The sequence below is a fragment of the Lytechinus pictus genome, chromosome 3 (assembly GCF_037042905.1).
Source record: "Lytechinus pictus isolate F3 Inbred chromosome 3, Lp3.0, whole genome shotgun sequence".
Taxonomy (NCBI): domain Eukaryota; kingdom Metazoa; phylum Echinodermata; class Echinoidea; order Temnopleuroida; family Toxopneustidae; genus Lytechinus; species Lytechinus pictus.
In genome coordinates, this window is record NC_087247.1 from 41,935,037 (window position 1) to 41,954,879 (window position 19,843).

Sequence of the window (19,843 nt, forward strand, 5' to 3'; positions counted from 1 at the left end):
GCGTACGATCAATCGCTAACCTTTGTGTTACGGGGCCCTGGTCATCCATTGTGACGTCAGCGCGCAAAATGTAAAATATGCGCAGATCATGATGTGCACAAACATAACTGCGGAATTATGAAATTGCGCAATAAGGTACGGTACCCTAGCCCTGGCTTCAGCTAGCTCAGGCGAGTTTTCTGAGGGCGAATTCTTATGAAACTCGCTGCTGCAAAATTTTTATTCCAGAACGAACGTACCGGTACGTACGGCTTCTACGGTTCTAGCTAGCTCTGCTGCCCGGTACTTTCGGGGGCCGGCCGACGTATCGGTACGGTGCGCTAGCTGAGCCGCGAGGAACCGTCTCACAGACTCTTCTTACTTAGCTTATGCCATCATCTTTTGTAAAACTGACGTAAAAACTGAAAGGCATCAGACATAGGGGCATACAGATAGTGGCAGTGGTGAGGTCACCTGTGAACAAATTTACCATTTAGACTGGACTCTGGACTGGAGATTAATCATCAATGTTACCGGTAATTGTAGCCTGAGACATTCACGACATTGTAAGTTAGTGAATAGAACAACTTTTGATTGACTCGATTAGTTTCTTTATTCGATGTTCTGAACGATTATGATTCATGCTAACTACGACTACCGGTACGTGCGATTCTAAAGCACGCATTTTTAATGTTGGTTATCACGTTTCCGTAGAACTGTAATTCGAATTGCACGTGAGCTGGATCGCCTGGCGAGTGCATAGATGTGCGAGGAGCACATTCACTTTCTTGATGTCCAGTGAATTTCACCAATTATTTGACATCCATTGAGGCAAGAGTTCCATTATTAGACACGAATAACCATTGTTTCAAGGGATTTATTCAACAATTTCTGACATTTTGCTGTCATCCCGGCCATATTACCTCAGGCTCAGTCGAGTCGGGGCTCAGGCACAGTCTAGTCTAGACAGCTGGCAGCCGTCTGTTTCGAGGAGTTTTTTAACTTTTTTTTTTTTTTTTTAATTTCTCCTCGTACACAGACGGCTCGCTAGCGTGCAGCCACCATTAGGGGACTTGCAATGCAAAATCCCCCCGTCGGGGCTCTTCAATTTTTGTCTTTAATGAATAAAAATTTTGAAAATTAACGCGACCAAAATGCAAATTAATATTCCCTCTTGGCATTAATTGCCAAAAAACGGAGAAAAATCAAGTTAAAAGGAACAAAAACAGTGACTTACCTCGGCTGTCGCGCAAATTCACTTCCCCGTTTTATCCGATCTTAAGTACATAAACATATGGCCATTGAGTCCCCTGTACAGATCGCGCTAGAACTTCGGTCTCTGTATTTGGTGAGTGAAGCCAACGGAGTTCAGCTGAACAACCAACATAACAGAGACCGAAGCTTTTGGTCTAAGTCTAGTCATGCTAGTAGTAGTCAGTAGTACTACTAGTACTAGTCTAGAGTCTAGGCCATATATACTAACCTCGCAATACGTGTGAGTGCTCGGCAACACCCCTATAATGAAAGGCAATACTTGCCCATGTTAAGAAACTGGGACTCGATTCATGCGCATTTGGGCCGCCCTAGCTTAGCACTAAGCATTAATATCACAAAAATGTTTTACTCTACTATTTAAATGTATTCTACTAGTACTAAATTATAAATAAACTATAAAGTAATCGGTACTCACCGGTTCTTTTGTTGAATTTTATGACAATTTCTCACACTTCTGACTATAGTAAAGTCTTGCGACAAACGGTGTCGCGGTAGACAGCTACACGTTCATCTTTATTCATAAATGCTCCAGTACGATAGTTGTTAACAACACGGCCAAATCGTTAGGTTTTTTGCATTGTGTTCAAGGCGTTTTTTTTTTTTTTAATTAAAAAAAAATAATATTTTGTTAAATAGCGCCTTTTACGTCAAGTATGAAATTAATATCACAGTATTTTTTAATTGTAGAGATATATAAAATATCGTACAATATTTTATTCTATAAATATATTTTATAATAAAATTCATAATTATTGACGTCTTTCAAAAAGGATAACCGACCGATCAGGTGACGACTACGCGTATCACATGATCTGAAAATCAACTTCGTACCGTTTCGTACCGGACCGAACCGACTGCCAAGAAAAGCTGGAAATAGGACTCAAATGTAAGTTTCCCTTTATTTTATTACATTGAAAGTAGGACTAGGATTACATGTCATGGGCAATATTTTAATCAATCATAAACAGACCAGCATACAACTCGTATTTAGTGAGTAATATGGTAATATCATTAAATACTTGGGTGCAGGAAACATTAACCAGTTTTCAAGCCATTGTCGCCTATGAGGTCTATACATGTTAATGTTTGGACCTCATTGGTACTAGGAGTGGGCTCAGCTCAGGCCTCAGCCCTGGCGATGGTTCGTATCTCTGACTTAGACAGTAGAGGGCTAGACAGCTGGCAGCCATCTGTTTCGAAGAGTTTTTAACATTTTTATTTTTTTTAAATTTCTTATACACAGACGGCTCGCGATCGTGCAGCCGTCGTCATTAGGGGGTTCGGGTTAACAATGCGATAAGTATGAACCCCAACGGGACTCATCGATTTTTGTCTTGATTTCCTAAAAATATATAAAAAGAACTGGACCAAAATAATGATTATTATTCCGTTTTGGCCTGAAATGCACCAAAACGGGGAAAATTAAACTTAAAAGGACAAAAAGCAGTGACTTGCTTTGGCTGTCGCGCAATTCCCACTTCCCTGGTTTATCCAAACTTAATACTTACACATCAGTCATCCTACGAAAGTTTATCCATATAAGATGTTAGGCATCTTTCTTAGGAACTGGGAGCACTGATCAATCGATGTGTTTACTCTATTAACACAGTATTACACTTATACCCAAATACATTACAACAATTTCTGTTGATTAAAATATTCTGTACAAAGCAAATGGATGAAATGTTTCTTTACATATTAAAGACTAAAATGAAAAGGAATTGAACTTGAATTGAATTCCTATTAAAATCAAGAGACTCGAAAAGAGCTGGTTGCAGTTATAACATCATGAAGATGATACAATTTTAAGGGCATTAGGGTTCGTCAAGTCGTTTCAAGGTATTCCTGCAATACCATGATACCACACTGAATGTATTCGACGTCTATCTCTGTTTATCTATTTTTTCCTAAATGAGCACATTTGACCCCCTCATTATTAAAGGTCAAGTCCACCCCAGAAAAATTTTGATTTGAATAAATAGAGAAAAATCTAACAAGCATAACACTGAAAACTTCATCAAAATCGGATGTAAAATAAGAGAGTTATGACATTTTAAAGTTTCGCATATTTTTCTCAAAACAGTTATATACACAACTCAGTGATATGCAAATGCGAGAGTATATGATGTCCATCACTCACTATTTCTTTTGTTTTTTATTGTTTGAATTATTCAATATTTCAATTTATACAGAATTTACAATAATGTTAAACTTGACTGAACTACATAATGTTAAACAATGTTAATTCCACAAGTTCAGGGAGGAATAAAGCTCGATTTCAAATGACATTGGTGAGAAAATCAGAATATTTCATATTTCAGATAATAAAATACAAAAGAAATAATGAGTGCGTGATGTCATCAGTCCCCTCATTTGCATACTGGCCAGGATGTGCATATAACTGTTGTGTGAAATTAAGCAAAACTTTAAACTGTCATAACTTTCTTATTTTACATCTGATTTTGATGAAATTTTCAGTGTTATGATTGTTGGATTTTTCTCTTTTTATTCAAATCAACTTTTTGTCGGGGTGGACTTGTCCTTTAAATTGATAATGTCTTCTTAGATAGATACTTCTCAATATAAAGAAAGTCTAGAACCACTTGTAGTGTATTTTGACTATCAAAGAGATCTTTTACCTTTCCCTGACCTTGTCTTGACCCTTAATATCTTCTGGATAAGGACTTCTGCAGATGAACTTATCAAAATAGAAAATAACAAAGTACACACATGCAAAACAAAGAAGGAAAAAACCCAGAATAATAGCTTTCTTAACACCTTCAGTGTAATTTGCCATTTAACGAAAGTTCATTGACCTTTTGACATTTCTGGTCATAAATTTTTAATGGGAGGTCAAGAGTATATGGTTGTGTACACTTTTTTGTTCAGTATAACCAGACAAACAATTTGATGTATGACTCTACACAATCGGGACGATTCCAAAAATTGACCCATTTTGACCCCTCACATGGTCAAGATGACCATTAGAAATTTGTCACCAAGTTGAAAGTTGTTCATTGTGATGTCACCAATCACATAAAAGTAAAAATCAGACTTAGCCAATTTGTCGAAGTAGATGACATATGCTGCCTGACTATATTGTTTAGCGTAGACTTCGCTCTGAGTGAGTCAAAGAAATCCCGGGAAGAAATCTTGAACGAAATAATCGACAAGTTTATATTAGGATCTGAAAAGCAAATTGTTTTTTTTTATATATTATTTAGTTTTTGGTGTAGACCTAGGCCTGTTTTACAGTTTTCGTCCACTGTGTCGGGGAAGTTCAGGGTTGGCGGCTTTGCCCTGAAAATTTTCAGGGTAGTCGGCGCCCACTCACTGTGACGCATAGTAGCGAGAACTTGGGATATGATTGATAGTATGATTTTACAAAATGGCTCCTAGATGACGTCAGGATGACCATTTGACCTTGAACTCGTTTCATACACATGTGATAAGAGATCCACAAGACTGATAAAATTTTGAAGGAAATTGATGGAGGAGTTTTTGTACCATCAAGAAAGGGTGGAAGAATAAAAATAGATAAATAAATGAATAAATAAACATTGAATGAATGAATGGATGGATGGAGGAAGGAAGGAATAAATGAATGAATAAAAAATGAATTAAAAATAGTATTTGTACGAAATTAACAGTTGAGCTGTCGATTGACAGGTCACCTATATAAAGATAATGAATAAAAAGAGAAAATTTGTACAAAATTACCGGTAATAGTTAATCGACAGATCACCTAAAAAGGGGTCATCAAAGCGGCACGTCCCCGTATAACCAATGTATGTGAGTGCCCCCCCCCCCCCGGGTTGGACTTGCCACTGATTACTCCACCAGCTGATTTTAGCAAACCATCTTACTTGCGATCAATTACGGTGTCGTCAAAAACATTAAAATTCAAAAGGTCTAAAAGCTTTTTTATATTTATTTATATTGAAATTCTTTTTTTTTTAATGAAGAGCTATAGAGAGGATTATTTTCAAAAAATATGATTTTAATTGATTAATTAGTCCTCGCAGCTAACTCTTTATATAGCTGGCTCTTCAATTGGAAAAAAAAATCAACACTCAGGACCTCGCCAGTCGCCACTTCAATGTCGAGGTCCCTGGGGTTAATTTAGCCTTAACTTAGACCCTAATCTAGACAGTCTATACTAGTAGAGTCTAGAAGCGCACAACCAATATGGGAGAGGAGACTGTCTACTGGAAGCATGTTATTTTAATTGTTGTCACATGCATGCCCTCATGAATGTAGTGTACTTATGCATAAACTTGGCCCTAATTATGCTAATGAAAATTAATGATGTTCTTTATACAAGCCTATGACTTAAAGAGGGATGATAGAATAGTGATGTACAAAGTCATAAATATAACTAACAAGTCAAGAACCCTGCTCACACTACAGCTCTACAATAGCACCAAACTTTTGATAAATTTTCTATCTCTCCTTCTTCCTCTCATACACATGTTCATTTACTTTTTTGTACAGAGCTCTCAATCATGCTCTTTTGCACTCAGTTCTAATAGTAGTACATGTATACTTACTGTACATTGACCTGCATGTATTGACTTGTGATAAACTGCTGAGCTACAAAAGATACAGTAAATATGTAAATATGTGTGTTTACATAACTAAGATCTTGGATGTGTAAAGAGGTCCAGGGTCCATAGTACTTTTCTTAATCTGTTTCTATCTCAATGCTTTTTTCTGTGTAATTCAGCATTTTTTAACAATCCATTGTCATTTGAGATGCATGTGTTGGGGGAATCAACGATGAAAGCTTAAGCAAGGTTAAGTTTTTAAAATGTCATCATAACTTTGAAAGTATATGGATCTAGTTCATAAAACTTGGTCATAAGAGTAATCAAGTATCAATGATAATCTTGCATGAGTTTCAGGTAACGTGATTAAGGTCAGAGGTCATGTAGGGTCAATGAACTTTGACCATATGGGGGGGGGGTATTTGCTGAAAGCCCATTATAACTTTGAAACTTAATGGATCTTGTTCATGAAACTAAGACATAATGTTAAGCAAGAATGATCATCTTTCAGGAGTCTTACAGTAGGTCACATGATCATAGTCAAAGGTCATTTACATGTAGGGTCAATTAACCGAGTATTTTATTATTATATGAATGTTTTTTTTTATAATAATTATGTCGTTTTCAAAGTCAGCACTGCTGCTATGTTTAATCACGTATTGCAGGCAAGACTGCCAGAGGCATTCCACTTGTTAAAGCATGAACTCTTCATTGATTCATAGCTAATGAAATGACATCAAAACATTTTTCATGAGGAATCAGATCATACTTTACCTTATTGCAAGGATCCACACCAACTTTCTCGGAAAGCCATCATATTTAATTTTTTGATGGCCCAAAATTGAGATTTGGCGGCCCATTAACAAAGAAATAGAGAAAAATTTTGAAAATAAATTTTTAACATTATAAAAAAAAGTGAACACCATGAACATTACTGTGCATCAGTTTTGGGTTGTACCAAATGTTTTATTCACAGAAATCAAATTTCTTGAATTTCATTGTAGATTCTAACAGTAATATTCTTGAATCATTCAATTTCATCAATGAATAAACAACACTTCCATTAATTGATTAATACTGTTTAAGTCCACCCCAGATAACAGTTGGTTTGAATAAAAAGAGAAAAATCAAAGAAACATAACACTGAAAATTTCATCATAATCCTGTGTAAAATAAATTTATGACATTTTAAAGTTTCTCTTATTTTTTCACAAAACAGTTCTATGCACAACTCAGTGATATGCAAATGAGAGAGTCAATGATGTCCCTCACTCACCATTTCTTTTGTTTGTTATTGTTTGAATTGTACAATATTTCAATTTTTACAGATTTGACAATAAGGACACTCTTGCTTGAACCACAAAGTGTTCAAAGAATTATAATCACACATGTTCAGGGAGGATTCAAACTTTATTTCATGTGACAATGAGGAAAAAATTACAATCGTATTCCATGTAATGAGATATAAAAGAAATAGTGAGTGGATGATGTCAAAAGTTTTCTCACTTGCATACTGACCAGGATGTTAAGCAAAACTTTAAAATGTCCATAGATTTCTTACTTAGTATTTCACATCCGATTTTGATGAAATTTTCTGGGTTATATTTGTTGATTTTTCTCTTTTGATTCAAACCAACTTTTTGGTGGGGTGGAGTGAGCATTCATTTTTCTGTAGTACATGGACGAATAGAGGAGCTAGATTCTTTTCAGCTTAAGTCACAATCACATTTCTCAGTCACAAACTCACACAAACACACACACACACACTCATACACATATACACACCCACACATATAGAGTAGCCAACTTGACACTCATTCTAACAAGATTCTTTCCCAAGTTTTTGCATGAAACCTTGAATTTGAAAGTGATTATAATATGAATTCTGTAAACAATGTGATCATGATCAAAGCTTCCATTTTGTTAATTCATTCATGAAAATCAGCTTGAAATCATGGCAATAATTAAGGAAATAGAAAGTATTTTCAACTTTCATCATGGAAGAATCGCCTGTTCTAATTTACCATGCATATGCTTTTAATGACCATTACATGTAGATGGCGCTAGAACTACAATTGGCAAAATAAATGAACAGGTAGACATGGTGGGATTATTTTAATATTTCCCTAATTATTGCCATGATTTCAAGCCAAATTTAAAAAATGAACGAATTAAATTGGATTATGAATCCTTGCATTGTTCACTGAAATAGTAAAATCATATTTCGAAATCATATCATGTAAATTTCGGGACAATGTTTGTGATTGTTTCAAAGTTACATCTCAAGAAGTAGAAGCTCTGCTGCAGAGTGATAGCAGAGCTCAAGGCTTACCAACGCCGTAGATTCAGCGGGGAGTTATTGTAATTTGCTATACTATGCCGATTTTGTGTGTGTTTGTGTGTAGATCAAAGAAAAAAGCCAAACAAACTGGCTTAAATTTAAATTGCGGAAAGTTGGTAAAATGTCTGCAAAAGCAGGGGAAAGAATCTTAAATTTTTTTTGGTTGCCCGCATCGGGCCACCAAACCTTAGCATTTTTCAAAAATGGTGGCAGAGGTTAATTTCTGGTGGCCCTGGGCCACGGCTAATGTCGAGCCTTGCTTATTGGAGGAATGAATGGAAATATTTGTTATTTTCAAATAATGATAATGATGAAAAACGTTTCTTCTGTTTTTAATAATTTTTGTTCAAGTTTCCGGTTTCCATCAGATTTTTGATAGAAAATTGAAAGTTAAATGCTCATTTGATCTTTCTCAAATTTAAACTTAATATTGTGTGGACTTAAATGTTATGGGGTATTTTGGAGGCTGATTTCCCCTTGGGCCCCCAGTTAACCAAACCATGGTTCTTGTTAGTACACTCAAGTATGACAAATAATATACAGTACTGTACATGTGATTGGTATGTAATGCTCTATCAGACCACCGCATGTTGCACATTTGAAAGTCATCTGTAATAAAGTCACGATAATCAGGGATCAATGTACTTTGAAAGCCATTACACTGGGGTTAATAGTGTAACTTTGCAATCATGTCCGTTTAATTGTAACCAAATTGCATTGCAGTCCAGATCTATGCATTGTATTTTGGGGTCAAAAGTCCCAGAAATATATGTAGGTCAACACCAATAAATATAAACCAGATCATGTACAAGATATTTGGGTACATACCGGTACATGAAAAAGTATATTGATTTAAAAAATCTGAATTTTTTAAAGAATTTTTCATAGATCTGCGCATTTGTCTTGGTTAAGTTGGTTTATGAATCAATATTTCTCAATTATATAGCATGATATGGTTCATAGCATGATATTGGGAACCAAAATATTGTTACAGAATTTCATGCTTTTTAAAGTATGGTAGGGGGTCCTAAAGCTACGCACCACTCATCGTGCATGCAATTTCAATGGCAAAATGCGCACTCTGTGTGTGGAACTGTGACTGCAGAGTGAGGGATGATTCCTATTCAGTTTTTCTACAGAGGCTGCAATAAATCACTAAATACAGAGAAAATCAGCAACTATTTGGAATATTGGATTATATTCACTTAAGTTTCATATTTTCCTGTATAATAAAATGAACATATTTTAGAGATTGAGGCACATGAAATGCTATTTCTTTGCATGATAAATCGAGTGCTTATATGTAGCTTTAGGACCCCTACTCCATCAGGCAGTGAAATCAAGAGGTGTTCTGAAAATACGGCAGGGTTTTTGTATTAGTGAGTTTTGAGATATTCTCTTCTTGGTTTATGATATTTAGAATATTTACCACAATTTAGTGAAAGATAATTTGTTCAAATATTAAAATTTGCATAGTTCTTATTGTTTGTCAACAAAGTCCATAGCTTTAGGTCCCCCTCAAGTTCATGCAGTCCCAAATCTGTCAATTTTGATTAAAAAACCTTGAATTTATCATTCAGAACTCTTTTTTTCTTTCACAAAGCCTTCATTAATCAATTCTATGTTTCTCATATTTTTGTCTCGCCTGCATAGCAGAGCGAGACTATAGGCGCCACTTTTCTGACGGCGACGGCAGCGGAGGTGTTGTCAACATTCAAATCTTAACCAAGGTTAAGTTTATGAAAAGTCATAACTTAGAAAGTATGTTTACCTACAGTAGTTCATGAAAATTGGACATAAGGGTAGTCAAGTATTACTGAACATTCTGCCTGACTTTCAGGTCACATGACCAAGTTCAAAGGTCATAGGGTCAATGAACTTAGGCCATTTTGGGGGAATCAATATCGAAATCTTAACCAAGTTTAAGTTTTTGAAATGTCATAACTTAGAAAGTATATAGACCTAGTTCATGAAACTTGGACATAATGTTAGGGTAATAGTGTATCACTGAAGATCTTGCCTGAGTTTCAGGTCACATTACCAAGGTCAAAGGTCACTTAGGGTCAATGAACTTTGGCCATGTTGGGGGAATTTGTGGAATTGTAGTCATACTCATAACTTTTATGGATCTAGTTCATGAAACTTAGACATGCTGCTATATCAAATTGTGTAATGCAGGCAAAACTGCCTGATGCATTCCACTTGTTTTCTTAAAACAGGTTGTCTTCATGGGGAGTTTCCTCTTGAATAATTCAATTTAAAGGGGTACTCCAGACTGAAAAATAATATGAATTGAATAGAGTATGTAAAAATCAGACAAACAAAACATTGAAAATTTCATCAAAATCGGACAAGGAATAACAAAGAACAACATCCTAATGATTTTCACAAGACAGTTCTTTGAATATCTTCCCAATGAGCAAGCTGATGATGTCATATCCCCACTTATTCTTTTGAATTGTATTACAATTACTATACATGTGTATGAAATCATGTTTAATTCAATTTTTGTCCAAGAATTAAAGAGTGGATTGAGAACTGATTTATTGCTACAACAAATTTTGATACAGGGGGTCGTATCATACACACTTGTATGAAATATGAACTAATTATTGTTTTGCCTGCATGGCAGAGCGAGACTATAGGCGCCGCGGCGGCGTCAACATTCAAATCTTAACCAAACTTAAGTTTTTAAAATTTTATCGTAACTTAGAAAGTATATGGACCTAGTTCATGAAACTTAGACATAAGGGTAATCAAGTATTACTGAGCATCCTGCTTGAGTTTCAGGTCACATGACCAAGGTCAAAGGTCATAGGGTCAATTAACTTTGACCATGTTGGGGGAATCAATATCATAATCTTAACCAAGGTTAAGTTTTGAAATGTTGTCATAACTTTAAAAGTATATGGACCTAGTTCATAAAACTTAGACATAAGGGTAATAGTGTATCACTGAAGATTTGTCTAAGTTTCAGGTCACATGATTAAGGTCAAAGGTCACTTAGGGTCAACGAACTTTGGCCATGTTGGGGGTATTTGAGGAATTGTCATAACTTTTGAAATGTTATAGATCTAGTACATGAAAATTGGTCATAAGAACAATCAAGTATCCTTGAACATCCTGTGCGAGTTTCAGGTCACATGGCCAAGGTCAAAGGTCATTTAGGATCAACAAACATTGGTATTATGTTGGAGGTATTTGTAGAATTGTCATCATAACTTTAAAAGTTTATGGATCTAGTTCATGAAACCTGGATATAAGAGCAGCAATGTATCCCTGAATACCATGTGTGTGTTTCAGGAACATGAACAAGATCAAAGGTCATTTGGAACTCTGGCCGTGTTAGGAGTATGTGTTGAATTGGCATCATAACTTAGAAAGTTTATGGATCTAGCTCATGAAACATCGACATAAGGGTAATCAAGTATGAATGATTGTTTTGCACATGTCTTAGGTCACATGATCATGGTCAAATGTCATTTCGGCTCAATGAACATAATATTTTATTATCATATTAGTGTTTTCTTCTGTGAATAATTATTCACTAGCTGTTTTCAAAGACAGCACTGCTGCTATATCGAATAGCATAATGCAGACGAGACTGTCTGAGGCATTCCACTTTTTATTTCAGGTTCATGTAATAATATAAGAAAAAGAAAGTGGGGACATCACATCATCAGCCCACCTATTGCACATTCATGTTGACATGTATACCTGCTTTCACAAATATTTCTAAACTTTAGAATTCAGTATAACATTGTTATCAGATTTTGATGAATTTTTCAGCGTTTGCTTTGATAATGAATATTCTTCTAGGATAAAAGATAAGATAAACTTACTTTCCGCCCAGAGTATCCCCTTTAATAGAGTAAAGATGAGAATTCAATCAAGAAAATTTGCCAGATAGTCTTTTTGTTTTTTATTTGCATACCTGTATATCTGTCTATTCTCCTGCTCTCTGATTATTTGTTTACCCCATTTTTGTACATTTATTGTACGTTCATAGATGTATATTTTGTTTTAAATCATTTTGCAATAATTAGGAGTTGATCTCACATATATATTTAAAGTAAATGAGACGCAGGGTGCTACATAAGCACTTGCCCGATTGCCCGGGGCAAGTAAAAGTTAGAGTCGGGCAAGTGTTTTGAAGTAAAGACCAAAACTACTTGCCCGAATTGGGCAAGCAAAATTCTCACAGTACAATGACCAAAATTAGGGTTGATATGATATTGACCCTAATTTGGTCATGGCAGGCAAGATAAAATCACTTTGGAGAAAGAAATGCTATAACAAGGTAGATCAGTTCATAGCTAAAGAGAGAAAAAGATCAATTGTTTAAATAACCGCAAAACTTTCCTTTGAAGAGGTAAAGTTTTTTTTCAAGGATTTTTTTCGGGCAAGTGAAATTGATTTTAGGGCAAGTATATTCCAACTAATTAAAAATTTACTTGCCCGACTGGGCAAGTGCTTCTAAAAAGTTAGGTAGCACCCTGGAGACGTTATAAAATTCTTTGGCATAGGCTAATTTGTCATATGTAATAAAAGTCATAAAATCCAAATAAAAAAGAAGGTACGTGTACCAATGTTTTGATTCCAAATGCGAGTTTTACACACATGAGGTTTACTGTTGGGCAGGTCCAAGCTATTTGACTTGTGACGTAAGGGACATTTAGAGACTTTAAAGTTGTGTAGCATAAAAAATAAATGCACAACAGAGAATCTTTTATGGATTTTGGAAGGCCAGTTTTGCCCTCTTTATTCAGTAAAAAGTTGGTGATCTACAATTCCAATAATGAGGTAATATTTTAATTTGTCATTAAAACTCTGTGAATTGGAATAAGCTGGAAATCTCTCATTATCATGTTTTCATCTTGTATCTGATCAAGTTTCATTAGCCATGAATGAAATGATAGAACTCATTGTTGTTATTATGTAATATCTCAAAGTATAAACATCCGCACTGTGACGTACGGGACATGTGACGTATGGGACATTTGTCCATGTGCAAAACGAATGGGGAAAATGAAATTTAATACAAATTTATTATTAACTTGATATAAACCAAAGTAAGTTAAGTTTTACATGGATTATCATGATTGATATAGATTTCTTTAATAGCATACACTGAAACAAAACATTTTACGACCTTATAAATATCATAAAAGATGTCTTGCAAATAATTTCATGTGTTAAACGAATGGGGAAAGTGAAATATCATCAAAATTTATAATTAACTGGATGTAAACCAAAGTAAGTAAGTTTTACATGGATTATTATGATTGATATATATTTCTATTATAGTATGTGATTAAACAAAACATGAAAAAACTTTATGGCCTTATAATATTTAATTAATGACATGTTAACGAGTCTGCTAATATATGCACCCTTTTTATTTATTACAAATCATGACTTGATTATCAGCCTTTTATCAATATTCAACCACTGATATAATATCATTTATCTCAATTTACTTTATCTTTGCTCCTAATTGAAAAATAACCCTAATTAGAATTACATAGAAATCCTATGTATAAAGTATTTTGTGTCCCTGTACGTAATTAGCTGATATAATTAAACATGAAATTAATTCAGTAAATTCACTTGAATTTTTGAATGTATAGTAACATAAATTAGAACTCTCCAAAGTGTGAAGAAAACTGTTAAACTTTTCCTTAATTAGAATCTAAAAAAACATATGCTAAATTGTGACGTACGGGACACTGCCTGTTGGACACCAGATAATTAACTTAATTAATTAATTTTCAAAATCATTTTTTTTCTCAAATGTTTGCATTAACTTGGCACTACAAGTCCCCACAAAAATATTTCAAATATATGATTTGCATTATCTGCAGATCAAAAAATGTGATGTCCCGTACGTCACGCTAATTAATGATTTCTGAAAATTATGACCTTGGCATTCATTAACTTTACGTTTTCAGAAGAAAAAAATATAGGGCGAAAAACTTCTTAGTATAAGCTTTAAAATGACATACAATATATTAGATTTAGGCAAAGATTTAATTTTGGCTTCAGAGGGGACAATAGCTTGGACCTGCCCTGTTTCATGATTGTTACTGAAATAAAGTCAATGTACCTATAATCAATAGCAGCATTGTGTGCAGCCCCCATAACGTGATTCCTATTGGTGTAATCAGAGATCTTTATGTAATCCCATTTCATTTGACATTTTATCAAGCTCAAAGGAATGAAGTTCATTTAATTACAAAAAAGGAAAAAATATATTCATGCCATATGATACATTATTAAACACTGATGGATCATATGAAAAAATATATGAATTTCTTAAAAGAAGAATCATGAGACATGAAATATTTAGCTTTAATGAAAAAAAGAGATCATCACTTTTAAGAAGAAAAAAAGAAGTGATAAATTTTGCTCCAGTACCCTTGCTGGAAAATAGATACCATACAACTTCATCCAAAACATGCACAAAAATTTTTCAAATTTTTTTAAATAGATTTTATGAATGAGAATTGTGATTTTCACAATCACAAGTCAAGATCATGATTTTTATCATATGCTAATGTATTCTTTTGCAGAAAATATTAGGATTGAAGGTTTCATATTGAGTGTTTTCACTGCATGGTGAACTTTATTAGTACCTATTGTCTAGTATGAATAACAGTGAAAGGTGTGTGAAAGTCATCGGGGGTTATGATAACAGAGTGTTACCTGTTCTCATCAATTATGACACAATAGATTGATTGAAAGTGAACTTCAGTCGTGGAGACGAGACACTGGGAAGTTGTGACAAGCAGACTGCCTCCATGTAAGGTGCGTTAGTATGCAAGGTAGCGAGGTGAGCATAGGAGCTCAGGATAAGAACAGTAAGGATAGTCGTCAGCATCGAGTCCCACTCATAGAAGATCCTCACATGGTGGAAGTGTCTGTTAACCTCAAGGGTGATGGCAGGCAAGCCAGCCAGATATCCTCATCCCATGTAAGTTCACACACTCACCACTTCTTTTGTTGATGTGCATTTCACACTGGCAAAAAGTTAGTTTTGCTATTTAGTCGGGTTTCAGGAGGTTCTTAGCCCCGCCAATAAAATCATAGCTTTTGTGTCACTTTTTATACGCCTATCCTAGACGGGACAGATTATGGTATCACACTCGGTGTCCGTCTGTTTCATCCATCTGTTAGCATTACCTTGTAAACCCAATAACTTCATTTGACTTAACCTAGGCTCATATAACTTGGTGTGTATGATACAAGCATAGATCCCAGGAAGCCTATGGATTTTGAGGTCAAAAGGTCAAAGGTCAAGATCGCAGTGACATGTTTTCATCTTACCCTTCTGAAGTCCTTGTTAACGCGATAACTTTAGTTTAACTTAACCTAGGCTCATATAATTTTGGTGTGTATGATACTAGCATTGATCCCAGGAATTCTAACGATTTTAAGGTCAGAAGGTCAAAAATGAAGTCGCCACCTTCCACTTTTCTTGCTTGACCAATAACTACATTTTCCGCATTACAGGCGGGCGTATTATGTGCTCGCTTTAGCGACACTTGTTTTTATTTAATATGTCAATAAACAGGTTATAAAGGATGTACAGTAGGTTTCGCTTAGATACCAAATTTATGGATATTTATTTCCATCAACAAGTATTGAGTGTATTTCATTTTTCAATGTTCCTTTAGGGAAATGTTTGGCGTAAGATTGTTTCATCCTTACTGGCTGGGGCAGCTGCTGGAGCTGTTGCCAAATCGGTCATTGCTCCCCTGGATCGTACAAAGATTCTCTTTCAGAGTAAGTTCAATACACTAGATAATAAATGAAAAAGTCAGAGAAGTCTTTCCGTAGAGTACATACCATGTTATACCGGTAGTAGAAAATCAGCTTTCATAATTATGAAGAAAATATTAAATGGAAATACAGCCTTGATTTCTTGATTAAATTTCCTATGCAATCAGTGGACATCATTGATGTGAAAATGTGTAACATTGTAGTTATCATATGTATGTTGTACAGGTAAGTAGGATTGGCAGTTGTTTTTATTTTTTTAATCGGTTCCAGTCAGACTGCAGGTCCCAAGAAAGTGGCTTCTTTCATCCAAGTGATATTCATGACTTGAGATGTTTTGCATATTTAATGAGCTTGATGCGGACCAAAACACCTCTTTTCATTCGGTCATTGCTGCTCTAATTCTCGCTACCCCAAATAGGAACAAACATCTCATAATGCGCGAGACGAGATAATTTTCACTCCGTCGGGTCGTCATCACCACTTCCGGTTCAGAGTCATGCTCGCGCGAGGTTCGCGATACTGAGTCCACCACGCTGAAATCGATGCCAATCAGCGTAATAAGTACAGATTATAATACTTTTTATCTAATTTGGTCAGTTTTGATTCCATTTGAATTATAAATAAAAAATATATTTCACGTGAAAATGTGAAAGAGAAGGTTGTGATCACGAACTTTCCGAGCGAAAGCCACGTTGTGTTGTTGTGCATGACGGCACTGTTGATCTGGCAAAACAGTGCATTGGACTTCCGATCAGGAAATTGTAATACCGAAAAGCTATCCCATAATGCAATGCGCGTTACAGGGATTTTACCGGATCTCGGCGAAATCGCTATTTGGGGTAGCGAGAATTGTGCATCGAATTTCATGAATTTGGTACCATTGTAAAGAAGAAGAATCATTCTTTCAGGTCATGTGTTTGGATTTATTCAAAGATTTTGTAATATAGGTTAAAATTTTGATCTAAAATATGCTACAAAATAAATATTTTCACCTGACAAAAGCTGCTATTTTCACACTTTATTTTTGTTTGAGCCCAAATGATTTTTATATCATGATAAAGCTGAATATGTATGCTTTGAAATGATATAGGTTTCAAAATAAGAATTGGTTTAATCGGGTCAAGATCACACTTTTCATTTGTCAAGTACATAAAGCAGCTTGAAAACAAGAATACTGCACTCTGATTGGTCAAAAAGACCACACAATGGCAAATTCCAATGATTCCAGTGCCTGGGTTCGTGGGAAGGTCACACTTCCCATGTGGTAATCTCCTCAAATACCCCGCGCCTGTTGTTCTGTGAACCTTATCCAGCCAATCAGAACTCTGGAATTTATGCAAGTACAAAATTTCAGAAATCTCGTCTTGTACCTTGGTGGGAAAAGTGTGATCTTGACCCGATTAAAAGGTGCCGCATATCAAGAGTGGCATTGTGAGAAAGTACAGAAGTTCAGCTTTATGGTGATATAGATATTATTGAGGCTCAAAATAAAAAGTTTTGCACAATTTGCAAAAGAAAACAGAGGAAGAAAATTCAGTTTTGAGGCACATTTTCAGGCCAGAAATTCACTTATTTAACAAAATATTGTATACAAAATAAATGACCAATATGAAAGAGTAACTTTTACTCTATCTGATGGTGCAATAATATTTCATTTAACTTGAGGTTAAAACAGGTAAATTCTTAGAGAAAGAAAATCTCACGAATCACGAGATTTTGCAAGGAGGAGGATTCAGCCACGAGATGATTTGGATGAATCTGGCCTTTTTGCTCATTAGCATAGGGACCTGCGGTCTGACTGGTTCATTGAACTTTATCTCACTCTCAGATGCTTTAAAAATCTGTAGTAGACCAGTCTGTTGTCTCGCCCACCAGAGATGAAGGCGAGACTTAGGGATTCAAATGTCGTCCGTTCGTAGTCCGTGACAAACCTTATGACACATAACTCCGCAACCGTAATTTACTTTTCAACCAAACTTGGATGGTAGATGGACTTTGGAGACCTGCATGTTATGCTGCAATTAGAGGTCACATGGTAAGGTCAAAGGTAATTTTCAGGTCAATGTTATAGTTAACATGCAAGACACTCTTATGACACCTAACTTTGCAACCTTAAGTCACTTTTCAACCAAACTTGGATGGTAGATGTACTTGGGGGGACCTGCATGTTATGCTGCAGTCGGAGGTCACATGTTAAGGTCAAAGGTCATTTTCAGGTCAACATTAAAGTTTACATGCAAGACTCTTATGACGCCTAACTCCGCAACCGTAAGGCACTTTCCAACCAAACTTGGATGGTAGATGTACTTTTGGGGACCTGCATGTTATGCTACAGTTGGAGGTCACACGGTAAGGTCAAAGGTCATTTTCAGGTGAACGTTAAAGTTTACATGCAAGACTCTTATGACGCCTAACTCCGCAACTGTAAGGCACTTTTCAACCAAACTTGGATGGTAGATGTACTTGGGGGAACCTGCATGTTATGCTGCAGTCGGAGGTCACATGGTAAGGTCAAAGGTCATTTTCAGGTCAACGTTAAAGTTTACATGCAAGAATCTTATGACGCCTAACTCCGCAACCGTAAGGCACTTTCCAACCAAACTTGGATGGTAGATGTACTTATGGGGACCTGCATGTTATGCTACAGTTGGAGGTCACACGGTAAGGTCAAAGGTCATTTTCAGGTGAACGTTAAAGTTTATGTGCAAGATTCTCTTATGACTTCTAACTCCGCAACCGCAAGTCACTTTTCACCCAAACTTGGATTGTAGATGTAGTTAGGAGACCTGCATGTCATGCTGCAGTCGGAGGTCACATGGTATTAAAGAGGTCAACGTTAAAGTTTACGTGCAAGACTCTCTTACGACACATAACTGCAACCGTAAGTCACTTTTCACCCAAACTTGGATGGTAGATGTACTTTGGGGACCTGCATGTTATGCTGCAGTCAGAGGTCACATGGTAAGGTCAAAGGTCATTTCCAGGTCAACGTTAAAGTTTATGTGCAAGATTCTCTTATGTCACATAAATCCGCAACCGTAAGCCACTTTTCACCTAAACTTGGCTTATAGATGTACTGAGGAGACCTGCATATCATGGCGCAATCAGAGGTTACATAGTAAGGTCAAAGGTAATTTTGAGGTCAATGATATGACACATAACTCTGCAACCGTAAGTCACTTTTATACCAAACTTGGTTGTAGGTGTACTTAGGAGACCTGCATGTTATTGTGTTCGGAGGTCACATGGTATGGTCAAAGTTCATTTTGAGGTCAACATTAAAGTTTACGTTAAAGACTCTCATGACAAGTGTTATTCCATCCCAGTCATTTCACAATGAAGTTTAGATACTATTCTGTTGTGTGCCCTCGCATATCACAATATTTCTGGTTATTTTCATAAGTGGGCAAGACACAAAATCGCTTATACCTTGTAGTTATCATACGCTTAATGTTGTACTGGTAAGTAGGATTGGCAGTTGTTTTCGTTTTTTAATCGGTTCATTCAACTTTATCTCACTCTCAGATGCTTTAAAAATCTTTAGTAGACCAGTTTGTTCCTAATGTGCACCTAAATCTGACATTCACAAGTAACAGAGGTGCCTCAAGAACAGCTTTTAATTCCCCTCTGAAAAGTGAATACCCTCATTGGATATCATGGTATACATCATGGGTGAACGATCCCTTCTTGTAAGTTATGTGTGCTCATGGTGCCTGTTAATCTCAAGGGTAAAATTTGCTTCTAACTTGATACACTCATATTGTATTTTGGAACCCCCCCCCCCTTCCAAATGTTTTGGATCGTGCAAATCATTAGGTAATAAGTGGTCTTTCATAATGAATTTTACCTTCTTTTTTAACTTTTTTAGAAATGTCAAATTCGATGTCAATAGTGTATTCTGTATACCTGTAGATGTACC

The 19,843-nt window shown here is 35.7% G+C and overlaps 1 protein-coding gene across 4 annotated transcripts in view; it reads left to right on the top strand.

Moving 5' to 3' along the window:
* Positions 1-111: 111 nt before the first annotated feature.
* The window catches only part of LOC129257206 (mitochondrial coenzyme A transporter SLC25A42-like), a 32,368-nt gene continuing 12,636 nt past the window's right edge, over positions 112-19,843 (top strand). The window contains exons 1-4 of one of the 4 annotated variants that reach the window (XM_064097088.1): positions 130-545; positions 2,025-2,140; positions 14,875-15,115; positions 15,819-15,927. In XM_064097088.1, coding sequence (XP_063953158.1) covers positions 14,960-15,115; positions 15,819-15,927 — 265 coding nt within the window. In that variant the 5' untranslated portion in view covers positions 130-545; positions 2,025-2,140; positions 14,875-14,959. Of the gene's footprint in view, positions 811-2,024; positions 2,141-14,874; positions 15,116-15,818; positions 15,928-19,843 lie in introns of all 4 variants that reach the window. The other 3 variants (XM_064097090.1, XM_064097089.1, XM_064097087.1) reach the window with 3 other exon arrangements.